Source organism: Ornithodoros turicata, chromosome 5 (assembly GCF_037126465.1).
Source record: "Ornithodoros turicata isolate Travis chromosome 5, ASM3712646v1, whole genome shotgun sequence".
Lineage (NCBI taxonomy): Eukaryota > Metazoa > Arthropoda > Arachnida > Ixodida > Argasidae > Ornithodoros > Ornithodoros turicata.
Genome location: NC_088205.1, coordinates 57,257,494 through 57,276,950, shown reverse-complemented (window position 1 = coordinate 57,276,950; position 19,457 = coordinate 57,257,494). Strand labels below are relative to the sequence as shown.

At 44.7% G+C, this 19,457-nt stretch overlaps 2 protein-coding genes across 2 annotated transcripts; one reads left to right on the top strand and one right to left on the bottom strand.

Moving 5' to 3' along the window:
* Positions 1 to 2,769: 2,769 nt before the first annotated feature.
* On the bottom strand, positions 2,770 to 3,929 carry LOC135394492 (vesicle transport through interaction with t-SNAREs homolog 1B-like). The gene has a single exon (XM_064625254.1). It carries the CDS (start codon positions 3,804 to 3,806, stop codon positions 3,144 to 3,146), a length of 663 nt encoding a protein of 220 aa, XP_064481324.1. The 5' UTR covers positions 3,807 to 3,929; the 3' UTR covers positions 2,770 to 3,143.
* A 272-nt stretch (positions 3,930 to 4,201) lies between these two features.
* LOC135394493 (cysteine-rich hydrophobic domain-containing protein 2-like) lies at positions 4,202 to 18,873 on the top strand. The gene is made up of 6 exons (XM_064625255.1): positions 4,202 to 4,537; positions 5,323 to 5,377; positions 7,447 to 7,602; positions 8,367 to 8,423; positions 8,759 to 8,818; positions 16,210 to 18,873. Exons 1-6 carry the CDS (start codon positions 4,356 to 4,358, stop codon positions 16,258 to 16,260), a joined length of 561 nt encoding a protein of 186 aa, XP_064481325.1. The 5' UTR covers positions 4,202 to 4,355; the 3' UTR covers positions 16,261 to 18,873.
* Positions 18,874 to 19,457: the final 584 nt, after the last annotated feature.

Sequence of the window (19,457 nt, the reverse complement as noted above, 5' to 3'; positions counted from 1 at the left end):
GCACAGCATGAATGAACCAATCAGGGAGGTAGCTCCAGTTCACGTGGTAATATGCGTCACGATACTGTTGGGTAGGATTGGTGGGCCGACTGTAATCAAATTGTCGGAGCGCAACTCGTTCGCTATCTTTTCGCGTGATAAAAGTTTTAGAATGCCAATCTAAAGAGATAGTGTACTATGTACTATCTTGAGAAATTGTAATCCCACATTGGGAGTAATTGTAGGGAAACGCCATTTACAGCACAGATGTGCGACATGAGTGTCTCGATGCTCGATGACGTGTTGTTGCAGAGGTCGTTTCAGATGTGTATAGTCAGTAACAGTCGCTAGTAAAAACACTGATTAACTACATGTTGTCTTCTCCACACGTGATCACAGCTGATCAAAGCACACGGAAAAAAATGGTGTGTGGATAAGGAAAGAAAAGGAGTTTTTGGTCGGAGTATTCGATTTACGAAAGGAAGGTCCTATTTACCAACGTGACTTTTTTCTTTTTTTCAAACTGCAAAGTGCAATATTTTTCTGCAAAAGTCCCGTTTTGAAAGACTGCATTTGAACCTCTTCGGGAAGGTTGTCTGGCACTGTTGGTTCTTTATTTTTATTTTGTCCCAGCAGTAGTGTGCAGAAAGCTCGCGCGCACGGAGGTTACATTGGTTTATCAATCTATTTACCGAAACCTTAATGAGTCAGGATGGTAGAAAAAACAGTCGGAGGGGGGGGGGGGAGGATTTCCCCCTTCTTTCCGTCTCCCAAATGCACTGCAAAAGGCACGTTTTTGGGGAGGAGGAGGTTGAACCTGGCCCCTAACCCCCCCCCCCCCCCCTTCCCGGCTACACCCCTGTTGTGAGTAAAGGATGAGCTGCCTTGTGCATTCTCTGTCTTTGTCTACTGTGCTTTGCTATGACTATCCTCTGGATGAAAGGTGTTTGGCAGCTATCATCAGTGGAGCAGCTCATTTGGCAACGAACAGCCTTCAATTTCCCGTCCGCCCCTATGCACTCCCAGTGCCAGTACGTTGTGCTATTCGAGATGTGCCGATGGGCAGCATAGTGCTGTACACACATTGTGATCAATTAGTGTTACAGCATTCAGGAGAACACTGCTGTTGAATAACAATTAAGTACAGAGAAAAACAAAAATTTTGTGATCTTATAAGTACAGGAAAAAGGAAACAAAGGAAAGAAATAGCAGCACTCTAACATTTGGCACTCATTAACACTTAGGTATTGCATGCAAGTCTTTCAGACCAAATAATTCACATATAGCTTCTAGAATTCTATTGTTTAGTTGCTGTGATACAAATTGATCGTGACATGAAAGCTAACTGAAACTGTGCTTATCCCACTGCTTTCCAGTCATATCAGCAGTTACAACCCTTACTAAAGAAGAGCAGGAGATGGGGAAGGGGCCTCTGGGACGGTCAGAGTGCCGCCTGTCCTAAACCATTTACTGGCCTTGCTGATCCCCAGTTTGTGGGTTTAAACCCAGCCGTGGACAGCAGCTTGACGGCATGGTACAACTTGCTTAGCCTATTGCCCATTTTCGCGACTGCACACTACCGTCATCAATTAAATTTATAGAAGGTATATACTTCCACTACAACATCAATAGCAGTGGCAAACGACAATAAATTAGTCTTCACGCACGCGCACAACAGGCCAGTACAGATTCCCGCAGAAGTATTAGCCATAGGAAAATATTTTCTGGCCTCTACAAGTCACAACTCGTCATGCTTGTATATGATTTGTTGCAGGTTGAAGCGAAGGCATCAAATCGGGTAACAGACAATATTTTGAACAAAGATTGTTACCCGAGGTAGTGGAGGCTCTGTACGAAAGCGTCGTCATCATTAATTTTTTTTAGATGCTTCCCTGTAGACAAAAGCCACCAATATTTTGGACAGGTACTATCAGGAATCTTGGTGGTTCCCAATCAGATTTCAGCTTGGATTTACCGTATTTTCTGGTGTATAACGCGCGCGTTATACAGTAAGAAAGTGCTCTGAAGAGGTCCTGCGCATTATCTAACGGTGCGTGTTATGTGCGGAAATATTTCCCTACAGAGTTCCTTTTCAGGTCGATGGCATACAAATTCTAGTGTCTTCCAGGGTGTGCTATGGCTTTGTCCAAATCTCTTAGGGTCAGCTGACAAAACCGGCGAAAGGGCCATAGATTTCATAAAAGGTTAAAAGTGTCCGAGATCTGGTGGAACTGGACACACCCACAAAGAAGAATATAAAATGTTGCTCAGTTTTGAGAACGCACTAGCCGCATTTGTTCTTGAATCGGGCTTTCATGTCCCTGAACTTTGCGCCTGGCTGGCATAATTGAGGAGGGACGCGGAAGCGAAAAGGAGACTGAAGGTATACCATGACACTGACTCTGTTGCATTGGAGTTTAACGGCTTTGACTAAATATGTTTCAAATAAAGCATATGCACATATGATACACTGCCTTGGTTTATTGTGTATATTGGTGGCAGTAAGAAGCTTGTAGCAACATTGCAGTGCAAATTCGGCCCATTTTTAGGGGTGCGCGTTTTACACCGGAAAATACGGTACCTTCTTGGATTTATTTATTTATTTACAACTATACCTCAAGGGTCTTGAATTGCTAGACTTTTCCCCCTTTCTCATCCTCTTTTTAATACTGCCAACAGCTGGACTAAGCAGTGCAATCACTGCAATATTTTTATCTGTGCTTCTTCAATGAATGTGTATTTAAATGTACATGAAAAAGGCTTCCGCTTCCATGTTTGTAATATCTTGGGTATGCGAGGTTACATTTATTATTTGATTGCAGCTTGCCTGCAGCAAGAAGGCAACACTCCCCACGATTAACAGTACGTAGAAAAATTCACGGTGTCATGTAAAAAGTGCAAGCACAAGACACCCGAATGTGCTATAAGTTGAATAGGGTACATAAACACAACTATGTGCTGTGGAGCACCTTTACATGGCTCTCTCTCCACACTGTGTGCACGCAAGCTAACATCGTGCGCGTCAGAAAATAAAGCAGCGGTTGCACTCACTGTAATAAAAATCTCGTTGCAACGAGTAGCATCCCATGGCTATTCATTATGTATGCTTAAAAAACAGGGAGTAACAATCAGTAATCGACAAGCCAGCCATCATAGTCACATTATCACCGTGCAAGTTTCCAGTATAGCAGACCACCAAGGATGGCCAATTCCAATATGATGATCACAATCAGAATCATCTTGTTAGTAATTACTCTCCTGTACATGGTCCGGATTATCTTGCGGCTCGTTGTCAAGTTTCCGTCTACTTCCTCTAGTCTCTCTTTAGCTCGAACTAGTGTCTCTCTTTGGGACCGGAGTTCTTCGCCAACAGCCACACCAATCTGGTCGGTTTCGGAGGCAACCTGAATGGATCGCCCTACGCTGTCCGTGGTCCTCTGTATCGTGTCATTCATCTGCAGTAATCGACTGCGTTGGGGATCGCTACCAAAGTCGCCTATCACAGTAGTTGGGCTTAGAAGCTCTTGTCGTGCCAGACCACGATCACTTGTGAGCGCTTTGAAACGTCTTTCGGCACTGATAATGTCTTGTTTCAACTTCCTAGACTTTGACAGCATCGTGACACGATACGGGTGCGGTGCAGATCTCGCTTCCTGCTCCAAGTCTTGAAGAGCTCGGTTTGCTTGATCCAGTTTTCGTTCGACGTCGCGAAGAGCTGCCTTCTTGTCTTCGCCCCCTGCACGTATGCAGATGTCATATTTTCGACTTATTTCGTCCAGAAGAGATTTGATGTCCTCTTCCATGTCTTCGAACTTCTCCGACGTCATGTTTTTGTTGGGCTGCACGAGGTGTAAAAGTTCATCGGACAAACACAAAACAACACCCTTCTCCTCACGTGATGACTTATGTATTATATCATATTATATTGTCTTGACCGGTCTTGACTAGCCTTCACCTGTCTTGACAGATTAGTAGGCTTGGCTACAATACTGGCTAAGCGACGTCGCCTTCCGCCCCTTCCGCCTTCCGTGCTCCTTGACTCCTCGACAGCTGAGAGCTGAGAGCGTGTCTGAAAACATCATGTGTTGACGAAACAAAGAAAAAACACAGAAAAAAATCCTTATTTACATTTCACAGATGTTTGCAATATTGTAAATGCGGCAGTAGAATGGTAAAATTACGACAACAAATCCAATTAGTAGCCAATAGCAGCCATGATAAGACAGCATCGCTGCTGACTCCATCTATTTTGCTTCGGTCAGTGCTTTGACTTCTTTCTCCACGGAAATCCACGATGCCATTAGCTTCTCTGTGGATTAACTTGTGGTAGCATTCATGAATTAATCTTTGTGGAGGAACTTCTCGTCTCAAGTTGCATGCCAGCCTTGTGGCGGATGCTCAGCGGTGAGCCCATGGCAAGTTCGCCACCAGTATCAAACATGGCAGATTTCGACGCGATCTACGAAGAGGATGACGACGATGAAAGAGTCAACGACGAAGCAATGATTAGCATGGTCCCGGAGCCCGTTGTCATACGTGGAGCAGGAAACATGACGGTGTAAGTTCCATCTGTCCATCAACGCTGCCGCTCGCAGGACGGATCTCATGACTACCATACAGACGGTTCGAACTCTTTGTCTGTGCTTCACTACTCTCACTGAAAGGGCTAATTCAATCGTACCTTCATTTCTATTCTTCTGAAATGACCGGCGACGTTTTGAAAGCTACATCGCAGTAGATCAGATCTGTGGGCAGAACCCTGCAGATATTCAAAAGGGATGAGCTACCGGGCAGTATGTTTATTTTTCTGGAATGAGTGGCACGAGACCCTACCCGGAAAGTAAAATTGAGCGTTTGCATAGTTTGTTGTCATAAGGTCGAAGTTGCACATTATGGCATCTTGTTTTGTGATAATCGTGTTGGCTCAGCGTATCGCTTTTGTGGAAAGAGTTGTTGTGGTTGTTTCCTGTTCAGTCAGCTGATTTATCTGGAAGCAACGCACGTGCACAGCGTCATCGAGTCGGTGCCTCTTTCGTGTTGTTGTCTACTGTTGTCTGTTGTCCACTGTTTGCCACGTACAACGCCCATCTGCATGTTCGATTTTATTGATTTGTAGTCGTTTAAAAATAGACGGAACTTCTGCGGCTCAGCACATTAAACTTGCGGCGGCAGCGTTGAGAGTTGTGATGCTTACGCGAAGAGAAACATCACCCAGTCACAAAAACGAATGAATACATGGAACAGATGTGTTTAGCTCTTTATGGATTTTGCAAAAGTTCGCTTTTTCGAAACAGTAAGAATGGAAGAAGACGTGTAACAGAACATGTGCTTTGTTTTGTATAGATTTGGCCTCAGCAACAAGTTCGACACAGAGTTTCCATCAGCCTTATCAGCAAAGGTAATATTTCCATACTTTTTCATTTTGTGCCCAGAGTTTTCACTGATCATGCTTTGTGGGCTTTTGCATGTTGTTGTCTTGTGCAGTGACAATTTCTATTGCACTTCGATGTTTGTGTGAAAAGGCGGTGTTCCTGGTATTGCTGAAGGTTATATTGTGCCTCTATGTTTGAATAGTTTGCAGCTTGTGTGTTCTGCTGTACGTAAGTTGCCAATATTAATGCTTACATGAGGGGAGGTATGATAGCAAATGGTGTTAGGTGCAGAAAAACCTTTTATATCATAATAGTGAGGGGAGGAAATTCAGATGACCGCTCTTCAATTTGAAGTTATGGAGAGAATGGAAAGAAGGGGGATGACATCAAAGCTGTGATGTTCCTTGTGTATACAGTGAACCCTCGTTAATATGACCACTGCCGTTCCCGCAGATTTTGGTCATAAAGCGAATTGTCATATTAACGAATAACGCATCCTACCCGGACCGCTACGCACAACAAAAGCTGACGTAATTATGATTTATTTTATGAAAAACCTGTTAACAACGACTACGTCAAACAATTTTCAGTCATTAATTTTTCTAAATGGACAATAGCACCATCAATTGCGCACATGTTATCGACCTTTATCTGCTCAAAAAATAACGAGGCAACCTGTAGAGCTTCACTTGCCTCCTTCGAGTAATGCCGCTCTTCATTCCGACTGTCAAATCCCTCTTCCGCTTAGTTTCGGCCATCCTTAGGTGAAAACAGCAGCACAGTGTAACCTGGTCCCGGCCTTTTTAAGCACTTCGGTGGTTCGAAAAGCGATATTAGTATAATCCCGAGGTCAGCTATTTCAGGGGACATCCCAAACCTTGACGCCCTACTTTAACACTGTCACCTTCTGAGTGAGGTAGGAGATAGCCTCTCCCGGGGGCTCTCTGAGGGTCATGTGTCGCGGTCATAATAGCGGGAAGATAATGTCTGTGTTTGACCCTACTTGCGACAAAAATCTTGGTCATTGTCCGATAAAGGGATTGTCATATTAACGAGGGGGATTTACATGCCGGCAGAACAGTTCCCGAGAAAAACGGTCATAAAGCGAGTATGTCAGATTAACGGGGGTCATATTAACGAGGGTTCACTGTACTACCACAATTTAAATCAAGTTTGAAGAATAGAAATGGAAACTGAAAGATCAGGACACCTATATTCTCGAATGTTCATATTTTTACTTTGATATACTGAATACTTTTGAAGAAATATGCAGGATTTCCAAGTCTTCATTCTGTATACAATGTGGTGGTGTTCACCAAGGCAAGGCTTTTAATCAACAGTACTCATAGGCAATGAAACATACCTTGAAAAGTATCTCGATGACATGGTCTCACTGAAAACAAAACTTGGGCCACTTATGAAATTGTGCGCTCTTTACTCACTGATCGGCATGATTTATGCTTGGATGTCGTCATAACGACATGAACCTCTGCGGAGTCCATAGCATCCGTCTTGGGGACAGTAGGTAAAGGGGTTGCACGCATGCCCTGGAAAAAATCCTCTGCGCTGCCATGAATTGTGCTCTCCAAAGAGGTCACCATAACTAATACTCTAGACAGGGGCAGATCCAGGATTTTTTTGAGAGGTGGGTCCAGCCTTGGCCAGCACGGTCGATAAATGATCTAGGTCAATTAAACACTATGTGAAGACAGAAATTGAGGAGGGGAGAAGGACTGAGTGCTCTACAGGAATGAGACCAACTCTATTTTGTTACCGGTCGTGTATCCCAGCTGACAGTATTTTTTTTATTGCTCATAATTAATGTGTGGCAGGTGGTAATGTGGTGGGGCAGGTTCCTGTATCAACGTGGTGTTTTATCTTCTGCATAGCATAACAATATTTCCTTTCTCAGCATCTCATCGATCATGGTGGGATGGCAAGACATTATTAAAACTTACTAGCAGAATTCCACTTACATACAGATGACATACTCCAATGAAGGTGCATCACTGTGAGGCCCGGTGCAATGCATAATTGTTCTTTTTTTTTGTACCCATTAACATTCAACTATGCTCATTCTGTTCTCGACTGTCAGGTAGCTCCAGAGGAATTCAAAGCAACGATCCTGCGCATCAACAGTGTGTTAAGAAAGACTCTGCCAGTGAATGTGAAGTGGCTGTTCTGTGGTTGCCTTTGTTGCTGCTGTACACTAGGATGTTCTCTCTGGCCTGTAGTATGCCTTAGCAAAAGGGTAATGCACCTCTTTCTTCCTTGTACTATATTGCATATAGTTTTTGCACAGCACGTGTTCGACATCCTCACGTCATTAGAACAATGCGCAGATATGTCTGCAGAACTGTCTCAGTGGAAGAAACCTGGCACACATCCAGTCTGTGCTTATGTTTCATTAAGTCTGTGTATGGCTCATGAGAGAGATACGTGCAAAAAATGAGCAGGAAATATTACTTGGAGGCAACCTACGTTCTGGGGAACGGTTGTAATGGGGACTGGTTCTGTGCTGGCCTTTGATTTAGGGTGATGCCTTAGGAGCAAAACTCTTTGCAGTGGTGCTTATGGATCTCCACCTGGCACAGACCTGGGCCTTCAGTTTGCAGCTTTGAGTTATGTAGAGTGCTAGTGAACAGTTGAGTCCAAACATAAACAAATCCAAAATTTATTCTAAAATTATTATTCATAAAATTAGTATTCATAAAATTATTCTTCATTTAAAAACAAAAATTGTGAAACACATCCAGCAAATAACTTGTACCTCTAAGTTTCCATCTTTGAAACCTGCTCTAAAATTGTTCTGCGTATAAAGTAAGAAATGCAGGTAGCTTGATGTGTGAAGTACTAATTCGTAGTGATGCACCAACAGTGACTTTAATGTTCGGGCATATTAGTATATGAAAGGTGCAAATCAAGGGAGATCACTTGAGCAAACTGCAACCATGGCCCAATGCATTCGTATGATACATTCGCAGCAGCTTTGACGCCTTATTCTACCTGTTTCAGACACGGCATTCAATCGAGAAGGTTCTAGATTGGGAAAATAGTCATCTGTACCATAAGGTAAAAATCTGTTTGAAATTTTTAATGTGTGTGACATAGAAATACTGAATTGAAGTTACATTTTAAATGTCTTAAATGATTTATTATTATTAGGCTGGCAGTTGTTTGCAATTGTTTTGTTATTACAGAAATTGCAATGCTTCTACAATTCGAATATAAGCACATTTACATTTAAGGTGCACGGCTGATGAAGTAGGGTGTACAGCCATTTAAACAGATTTTTGACTGAATTAGGTGTGTTGCTTATCTGCTATATTGTGTAAGAAACAGGCATTCAATTAAATTTTCTGTAAATTAGAAACAATATGGCCTAATACCTTTCTTGCTTGTTGTAGCTGGGCTTGCACTGGAAGCTTGGAAAGCAGAGGTGTGACTCCAACAGCATGATGGAATATGTGAGTGAAATTAACAATTAGTGCTTTGGTATGCTGGGAAATATTACTTTTGTTAAAAAAATATGATCAGGCGGACATAAATGCATTACATTACATGTATTCTGTTGCCCCTTTACAATATTTTGAGGTCTGGCAGACTGTCTTTCCCCATGTGACTGAAAGAAAAGAAAAATGTTGCATGTAATTATTATTACACGTGTTGCTACAAGTAGAGGGGCGTACGAATACGTAATTTCTGACCCGCGCTGCACTCACGGGCAAGGATTTTTTATCAGCACCTGGCCTCTTTTACAACCAAACAACCTGCACCCACTGTATTGCAGTTATAATGGCAAACCTGCACTACGCTGTGAACTGTTGCTGACCCGCATATGCTGCGGTGGAATACTGAGTGCATGGGACAGTACTACTAGAAATGATGTATGAAAATTTATGCAAAGTTTCAATTGTGCTCACAACTTCCATGCTTGTGAAATAAAAGGTCATGGAATTACGAACGTTATGTAAGTTCAGTCCCTTCTGCTGCTATACACTTGCAAAGCAGCTATTGAGGACTGGCTTGTAATCCATGGCAGTTGGCTTGAGGGCCGTGCTCCTGTGTTGCAAAAATGTGCCCAGCCGTGGAAAATGACCCTTTGCTGGGAGAGCTCTATGCTAGGACACTGTGTACAAACGCAGCCTATGAAGGCAGCTTTTCCATGTGATCTGTACACCATTCTGGGATCATCACTGCTGTTATCCGTCTCTCTTTTACGGTTGCCTTTTACAATCACAAATTTGTCTTGTAGGAGAGTCCTAGCTTCTCTTTTCCATGCCTGATCCCGTTTGTGTCACTGCTAGACAGCTTCAAGATGTCCAGCAGCTTATAATAACATGGTAGTACAAGAAAGAGCATTGGGTGGTTGGATTCTTCGAGTGCACCTGGTGCATCCTTGATAGGCTTCAGGAACTGTATTGTCGCAATGAGAGCCCTTCGGTCAATGTCATCGGCCAACTGCCTGCTCACAGTTGATCTTCAGACAACTGAAGCCATACTCCCACTGTAAGTGAAGTGCTTCAAGCTTAAGTAGCTTGCTGTTCCACTGAGTGATGATATTGTTACGAGAATGAGGAAGAAGTCAGAGGGAAAGGGCGTGGACACTTCGACTTCTTCGGGATAGAACTGACTGAGGTGAAGGGATCGGAACCTTGTAACATTTGGTGCCAGAAGTAGGATTTCCATTGCCGTTGCTTGAACAATGCCCCCCCGACGACGCCGGCAACCGGCTCCTGCAGTGGAGCATGAACCTGAAGCCGCAAGCTTTATTACCCGAGAGGAAATGGAAACATTGCTGCAGTCGAATACACGCAGCGTCGTGGAAGAGTTGCGGTCCGAATTCGCTGCACCGTTGCATCTGCCTCAGGGACGGTCTGAAACTGGTCAGCATTCGTCTGGTACGATGGCGTATGGTTCACACCACGATCAACCATCATATGTGACACGTCAACCCTCAGCAGCTGCAAAACCTGATAAGTTCAACGGCGAGGATCCTTGGAGCAGCTATTTGGCACAGTTTGAAGTGGTGGCCGACACAAATGGATGGTCGGAAGAACAGACAGCATGCCACCTCGTCTCTGCGCTATGAGGGCCTGCACTGGCAGTTCTTCAGACATTGTCGCCGTCAGAGAGACACAGCTTCAGGCGCTCGACACCGTTGGACACCGTTTCGGTGACCGTCATCAGCAAGGGCTATTCCATGCCCAGTTGAGAAGCCGTGTACAACTTCCAAATGAGTCGCTCACTGAGCTCGCTTATAAAGTTTCGTGTGGTTTTTGCTGACTGCGCCCAGGATGTTCTGGGCACCGTCGCTGTTGGCTACTTTCTTGACGCGATAGCCGATGCTGACGTCCAGCAGACCGTCCGGCTGGCAGCCCCTTGAGCCTCCGATCGGCCGTTACTCGTGAAGTACACGTGGCCAAACAGGCATCCAGGACTATGCAGGCCTTATCTGACGCTGTGTCGCATGCAAAGTATGGTGGGACCGGTGGCGTTTCCGGAGGCGCATCAACACAACGCTGGCCGGGGAGCATGTTGAGGAAAGACAAAGAAGGGTGTATAGTGCACCCTGTTATTCTGTTTTTGGTGTTGTTGTTGAGTAAACATTTGAGTGTCAACGAGTCCGGTTGTCTCCTCCCATCTCGTTACATTATTTGGTGCCGAAACCTGGGACGAAGTTTCCACTCTCGTTACCCGGGGATGGTTTCCCACATGTGCAGTATGCCTTACACGGTGAACGTACCCATCAGTGCTCTGAAGCCGGACATAACTGACAACGTAATGCGCATCCTTCATGTCAAGTCCACGAGCTGCTCCTGTAGCACTCCTGGGACAAAGAAGGTAATGTCTTGTGGATATAGTCGTAGCCGTACTCGTTGGCTACATTTGCAAATTGAATTGCCGGCTCACCTGTCGAAGACGAGACAATAGCTACGAGCGCTCTAACATCGCGGTCAGATGTTTCTCAAGGTTTCGGTTTCGGTTTCCCAAGGTTTGTTTCGGTTTCTCAAGGTTAGAGTCCTCCTGCGAGCTGTGCGGTGTAAAGCAGACTTTTCACATACCCTGTCTGGGCGCACATCATGAAGCCTCTGCCAGCTAGTGCGATCCTGATGGCCGATTTCTGAAAAGCCATTGACATGGTGTGCCTTGCACGTCGCAGGCCGCCGCTCTTGAGGAGGTCACCCTATCTCACCGAAAGGAGTAAATGGATCGCTGGCTTCGACGGGAATTGTGTCGTACTTGTCGATGCTCATGCTAGGCGAGACCGTTGAGACAATAGAGTCCTCACCCGTTGGCAGGGCAGGAACATATGGGGTCTCCACAGGCTTGCCATCAGGCCCCATTCGTGGTAAGGGATCAGTGGTGAAATCTCTTGCCTTATGTCCCTCTTGCTGGCACTTGAAGCAGTCCTTTGGAGTGTCAGAATCCTCTCTGGTATCCCCTCCAGAACCTCTCTTGTCAGACCTGCCTTCTACCTCAGAATCACCATTAGGGCAATCCTGATGCTCACCGAGTGCCGGCACGTGGAGCTTCATGAAGCTTTGAATAGCGTGCAGCTGGCCGGACCCAGTGGGATCACCGGAGGCGACGGGAGAAGCAGAGGCCGGTGGGCTTTGCGCAAGGAAGCGACAAGCTTTTAACGCAGCAAGGAAGATGTCGTCCTGGTATTTGATTGCTCCCAGATACTTGTCTTCGAACACCTCATTGCTGATGGCAGACTGAATGGCTGTGTCAAACTCCTGTAATTGCTGAGCCTTAACTTCGATTAGCTTGATGGAGCTTTCGATCTCGACGAGGGCAGGTTCATCGACAGGTTGTACAGTTTGCAGTTTTGCCATTAGCCGAGTGACCGCTGCGCGTACGAGGCTGCGGGCTTGCTGAGTGCTGCTCATAGTCACCGAATCCCTTTCGTGTGAACTGGCTTTACTGACCAACAAACAAGCAAACAGACTTACAGGGCATGCCAAGGGCGCGTGCTCTCAGTCCCTTCTTTCTCTTTCCTCCACAACCGGTATATAGCGAAGTATACGAAGAACAGTGAACAAAGTACATATACATGTGGAATTGTCACTCGTGCGAGTGTCATTCCTGATGGTAATGCATAGTTTGGAACAGCCTCTTTAATTGGCACTGTAAAATCGCTATCATTGATGGTGCAGTATGGATATGGTTATGCACAGCTATACGACACCATCGAACACAGAGGTACTGAACATGAACATCGCAGGAACGATCGCACGTTTTTGTGACTTTCATCTTCAGTACTATACTTAATTTCATCTGAAGGCATATACGTCTTGTTATCATCTGGAACAACAGTGAATGCAGTTTCAAATGACCCTGCGGCATTGTCGTCGTCGTTCTAGTTGGTGCTTATAGCCTGTGGTCACAGCTATTGCGCAACACCTGGATTAGAGAAATTCTGTAGAAATATCGTCACATCTCACTTCCCGATTATTGCTGTCGTCACATGCATCCAAGAATAGATACGTCATTGTTGACTGGTCCAAATTCCAAAGCATAGCAACTCAAAAGGCCATGACCACAAATCAAAACTGTAGAACAGAAGACATGGGTACGTCTCCCAGTCTATGCTGGGTAGCATGTGGTGACAGAGGTGTTAACTACAAGGGGCGTTCAAGTCAAACCGGGACTTTTCATTTTTCGCAAAAGTAAAATGAACTTACAGACGAGAAATTTGTTTTATTTTTCAACGTAATCTCCAGCTGCACTAATGCACTTGTCCCAGCGTTTCACGAGGGCTTAGATGCCAGCAGTGTAGAAATCCTTACCGGCGCATAGCAGCCATGATCGGACCGCATTCTTGACCTTGTCGTCGCAGCTGAAGTGGCGGCCCCCAAGGAACGCCTTCAGTGGCCCGAAGAGACGAAAATCGCTGGGGGCGAGGTCTGGCCTGTAAGGGGGATGTGGCAGCAACTCCCAGCCAAGTTTCGTTAAGGTGTGTGTCGTGAGATGCGCGGTATGTGGGCGTGCATTGTCCTGTAGGAGGAGGACGACTTAGGTGATGAGGCCCGGCCGCTTTTGCTTCAGCGCCTTATGCACATCCCTGAGAACCTGGCAGTAATATGCACTATTGATGGTGGTACCACTGAGCAGACAATCAACATGAACAACGCCAGCCTTGTCCCAGAAAACCGTGGAAAAACTTTGGATGTTCTCAGGAACTCTGACACTGGACTCTGAGCCGCCCCGGCCGGGATCCTGCACTGATGTACGGCCGTCTCGGAACCGTGTGCACCACTCAAACGCTTTGCTGCGGCTAAGTGTATCGTGGCCATACTGAGCCTGAAGTCTTCTGTGAATTTCAGATGACTTTACGCCTTCATTCACGAGAAACTTCATGACTATTCGCTCTTCGATGTGCGCGCTCACCTCGTTGTCGGCCAACTTGTCCAGCACGTGTCTTCTGTTCTGCACAAACTTTGGACCACCACGTGGTGAACGCGGAGGCTTGTCGCGTGTGAAAATGATGAAAAAGAAGTAGCGTGAGCCATTTGTACACTCAGGAGACAAAGTCCCGGTTTGACTTGAACACCTCTTGTAGAATTCAAGGCTTCAAGCGAATGTTCGACAATCAAGTGAAGCCGCAACTGTGCTTGAGACAAGACAATACGGCTATCCTTGCGTTTGCTGACCAAGAGCGAGGGAGGCTCCGCCTCCTGGATGCGGGCCAGTAGGAGGACGCGGAGTGCGGGCACTTTCCAAGCCCCTGCTCTCGCCTAAGACATGGTGAAATGTCGCAATGTTTCTGCCACGCCGCACCAATCTAACCCACAGCTTCGCCGTCCGTTAACTGGCATACGCGCGACTCCCGGTTGGCCTCGTTCCCATGTTGACGGACGGCGAAGCCGTTGGCTAGATTGGTGCGCCATGGCAAAAGCCTTGTGACACGCGAAACAATGGTAACGCTGCGCCATCTCTTAGGCGAGAGCAGAGACTTGGGAAGTGCCCGCCCTCCGCGTCCTCCTATTGGCCGGCATCCAGGAGGTGGAGCTTCCCTCGCTCTTGGTCAGCAAATGCAAGGATAGTCGACAATACTTCACAGAAAGTGTACTGTGGTTTCGCGTTTCACTTGCCATCGAAGGGGCAAACTTCAATGGAACAGACTTTACAACTGTGTACTAGTTTCAGTTAGCGAATGCGTAGCAATGCATTCGCAGATGAATGCAACCTCGAAAGCACCACACGTCACTTTATAACTGTTGTAGTATTCATGCTCTTCGCCGTTACCGCATCGTACAGATTCAAGTGTGCAACCCGCAGCTTCTTGTTAGTAACCTGGTATGATCTTCAGGAAAGTTTGAATATTGAAAAAGTTAGGGTATCAGATTTTTGAATACGAGTACGAATCAAACACAGAAAATATTCGATTCATATTCGAAATACCGAATATTGGCACACCTCTACTTTTTTGGTTATCCCGCACGAAATATTGTGTTTGTTAGTTGCGCTCAGGTGTGTCACATCCACACTGTCTAGCATTGTTCCATTCCTAGAAGGTTCCAAACTTTGCATGTCCAGCCAGCGCCAGGCTTGACCGTAACACATGGTGCCAGTGCAGATGCCCACATCATGGAGAATCCAAGACATAGGTTGGAAACTGGGTTGGTCAACACATCAGCATGCTCGGTCTGGCAATTACTGCATCTGCGGCAGGGATGGGCAGTAATACCCATATTTTGTATTATAATACTGATACATAATACTTCCTTGAAATCGGTATTATAATACTAATACGTAATACTTTGATTCTGAGGTATTATAATACATAATACTAATACTTCTGTGTATTACACGAGTAATACTAGTAATACATTGATACGTAACTTGGGGAGAAAGAAAGGAATAGAAAATCAGGAATCTATATAATTTGCGCATTACTTATCGAGCCAGTCATTCTCCAATGACGTGTTATTTCAGGTGCTTACATGTCTAGCATATTCTCAAAGGGTAGTCCTCTATAGGGCATGCCTTTTCCGAATATGATGAGATAGCGCTGGTCAATTCGATCACAGTGAACAGCTTGCTCTCAGTGTGGAAGAGTCTTCATTTCGTCCACCCTGGACGATAAAATGTGTGTGTGTGTGTAACTGTCCATAGTGCAACCCCGTACAGGGGTGCCTGGACTGGACGCACTCTTTCATACCACAAAGGGCTTGCAATGCGATGACTCATCTTTACGGACGCTGAAATGGAAGGAATGCGAGGAAGCCCCCAGTAACCTCTGGCACTGAGGTCACTCCCTTTGGGGTAGTTTGAGCAAAGGAATAATAGGGACCTTGTTGGTGTCCAGATGTTTGTGGGACACGAAAAATTACTCATAAAGTGCACTGGTGACACCTAGGAGGTCTTACATATGACCTCTGGGAAGGTATTACACCTTCAAAAGTATTATAATACATGTAATACTTCGATTTTGTGTATTATAATACAGATACAAATACATTTCAAAAATGAGTATTATAATACATAATACAAATACTCAAAAGTATTACAGTAATAGTATTATAACACAAAGTATTACTATTACTGCCCACCCCTGATCTGCGGTCAGTCTCTGCTTCACGCTCGCCACAGCCTGTGCGGCACGAGGTGTCTGTGATACTGTCTCCAACGTAGTGGCCAATGCTCCACAGTGCTGGCATCCACACTGTCTGTGCACTCATATGTTATGGTTATCTCTGTGACACCTAACCTCCGTAAGGGTTAATCCCACGATTGTGTTGTCCGAAGGCCTGTGAAACGTGAAAGGGCCTAATAATTTTAATAATGCTGTACAGCCATCCTGCTTTGTTGCATTTATTACATGTCATGCTTGTTTAAACATGTGCAGGTGCTGCTCATTGAATTTATCCCCAAGATGGCAATCCATCGACCCGATTAATCCAGCTTGAGAGCTGTCATGTCCAAGCCAATGGGAACACACCCAACGAAAAGAATCTCTCACGCATGGAGTGTTTGAAGTGTGTAGAGTGACATGACCATCGTGGAAATGTATGCATGCATGCTCTACCACTGTCATTTTTATATTTTTCTGCCAATAGTAGTCACTGTGTACATTGTCACGATGGCGGGTCCTCGCTGAAAGCCACTTGAACCAAAATGTAAACAGTGCTGTCTGGAGAGCAACATCTAATGCTGCCTAGCATTTCAGGAGTACGTTGTGACGATATGACCATTTTTGCTATCCTCTTTAGTTGAATATGTGTGCACATATGTATGATTGTAATTATGAATTTGTTTAATATTAGTTCTGTTAGGGCATTTCATGCATCTGGGGTGTCACGTTGGTATCAGTTCTGCTCACATTTGTTTCTGTTATTGTTAAACGTCATGCACTTACTTGGCCAATGGATTTGACAAAAGGGGAATAAACACAGTTTGATGAATGTACATGAAGTTGCAGAAAACGAGCTTTTAAACACATTTGTTGCCTTTTGCTGGAAGGAGCTTACTTCTAGTGCTGCGTGCTGTGCTTATTTGGAACTTATGCTTTCTTCTAGCAGAGGATTTTCAAATTTCACGAAAGAGACCATTTGTATGTTGACTAATCACAAACTCAATTTTGGGCACATAGCCAAATATTCATTGGTGCAGTGATTGCAGGAGACAGCAGATCTATTTCCAGATCAGTGCAGCACACAAGTTTCTTCATGGCTTGGAATAAAATAATAGCATTGGTGAACATGCATATCTGTGCAAGCCTGGTACTGATCTACAGGCGGTGTACAAAAACAATGTGTATTTTCAAACTTGTAAATATTATTCTCTGTTAGCACCATGTGCTTACATCTTTGGGATTCTTCAAGCACAAAGATAAGCCAGATAAATGGCTGTATTCTACTATGTGATCTCAATGCCTGGACCTATGCATATCAGAAAACCTTGACAATGTCTGTGAAGCAGCACTTTGATCTTCAGCAGCACTTCAAATGACAAGTTTTTGTGACAGCTGTACTGCAGTAAACACCTGTCTTGCAAGGCTGGGCCACTGTCAGTTACCACTGTCTCGTACCCTTTCATTTGATTAACATTGCTGCTGTGCTAGCCTTTGTAAGTTTAATGAGTCAGATGGGAAATGGAATGAGCCTCATTGGCAAATAAAGCCTCACATGCGGAAATTAACTCTCAAGATCTTTGATGACCTCAGCGGGAGTCACCGAGCATGGTTAAAAGTACCAGGAAAAGCTTTGCCACGGATAGGGACGGAGCTCAGACACAAGCGTCTCAGTCACTGACACTTGTCACTGACTTGTTCTGAAAAATTTTGTGTATCTGCAAGAGTTATCCACATTTTTGCAACTATGAACAGCCTTGCAAACATACATTTCCTATGCAAAGCTCTAGTTTTGCACAAATATGGGTTTATATGCAACATATTTATGTACATTTGAGCGAATATTGTCCTACTCTTTTTTTTTCTTTCTCTTCTGCATAATTCTACCAGCAGTGTGCAGAGTGCACACAACTATGACACTGCTGACATACCCCAGTTGTTTGAGTGTTTATCTGGAGAAGTATGATAAGCTGTTTCAAGCGACTACTAATATTAAAAAAGTTGAATTAGGTATTGAGGCATTAGGTATTTCTCACACAAAAGCTTCCAATCTATAGAGCCTGTGCCAGCTTGGCAGGCATGCCGTATTTGGCAGTGCTTTTTATCTACATTGCTCATAGCAGAATGCATGCATATTGTCAAACGAGTCATACCTATTCTGCAATTTTTGATAAATTTGGTTGATTTTGCTGACGTGTGATGACAAGAATGCAACATTTCACCAGAAGCAGCAGCTGTTTTTTTTTTTTGCTGCAACGAGAAAAGTTATACTTTTTTTTGCAAGTATGGTATTTTTCTGTGGACAAGAACAGGATGCTCCTAGGAAAGAAAGTACTAGGTGTTCTATAAATTTGGCAAGTTATTGATCGATCAAAATAACAGTTACCAGATGGAAGTCATGAACATAGTGCAATCTGCTGTCTCATTGAAGCTAAATAATACAAGGCATAATACAATTGCATGACAGGAACTTGCAGATATATTCCCCTTGTGCACCCTGAAGCTCAGTTGTTACCAGTATTAGAAGTATTGTACTTTTTTAAGTTTATGGTCTGTGTAAGAACACTAAAGAACAGAGCATGTACGCAGACATTCTGTGCGTGTTACATATATTGCATGGCCTGTAGATCTTTTTATGAAGCCCAATCCTGATAGGTGGGTGAGTGGTCACTAGATATTATAAACTGATGCTCGAAAGTTTCAAGCTACACTTGAGGCGTGACCTGTGAATTGTGGTGGGGTACAAGATATTCGTGGATTTGTCGGTGAGTCCGCTCATTCTTTAGGCACGTCGAGTGCCTTGTGTGCCTATTGTGTACATGTTATACTTTTTTTTTTTTTTTTTTCAGTACGTGAGTGTAGCTGTATCGAGGCAAAGTACTTTTGTATATAACACTATTTTGTTCAAAGTTGCAAAGGACATTAAAAGAATGCCTTGTACACCTTTGCCCTCAGGGTAGTATCGTACACTGCCAATGAGGCTTGTGCAGTGACGTCACGTTTGGTGATTTGACATGGGAAAACATATTGCCGCAAGGGAGCCACTGTAGGAGGGAATGCTGTGAGTTGTTGCAGTATGCGTGCAGTTACGAGAGGAAATTGTAAAAACACATGCTGCTGCCTCATTCGGCCTGCAGTATGATGCCTGTGATGCATCCCCATGTTTTCCCATGTAACGTGGCTCAAAGGTGCTCAAAGGCTGCGCGTGATGTCAAGTGCACAAGCCTCATTCGCTGAAGATGACTTGTCATCAGGTTGAAGTCCACGTCACTGTACATGGCTTAGTGCATTTTCAGCTTCCGTACACTGCCACTTCACTGTACATGGCTTAGTGCATTTTTAGCTTCCGTACACTGCCACTTCACTACATGGCTTAGTGCAGTTTTAGCTTCCGTACACTGCCACTTGTTGGACTGAACCTTAGTGCGTCGAGCGCAAATCTTGTTACTTTCACTTTCGGTTTCGAGTGGACAAAAATCCTGGCAGCGCGTGGCAAGGGAAGGTGAAGTTACCTTGCGCGCGTG

Excerpts from the sequence above, each read along its gene's own strand:
- LOC135394493 (XM_064625255.1), top strand. The coding sequence starts at position 4,356 with ATGCCAGCCTTGTGGCGGATGCTCAGCGGTGAGCCCATGGCAAGTTCG. Across the intron at positions 4,538-5,322 it reads GGAGCAGGAAACATGACGGT|ATTTGGCCTCAGCAACAAGT; the intron begins GTAAGTTCCATC and ends TGTTTTGTATAG. Across the intron at positions 5,378-7,446 it reads CATCAGCCTTATCAGCAAAG|GTAGCTCCAGAGGAATTCAA; the intron begins GTAATATTTCCA and ends CTCGACTGTCAG.
- LOC135394492 (XM_064625254.1), bottom strand. The coding sequence starts at position 3,806 with ATGACGTCGGAGAAGTTCGAAGACATGGAAGAGGACATCAAATCTCTT.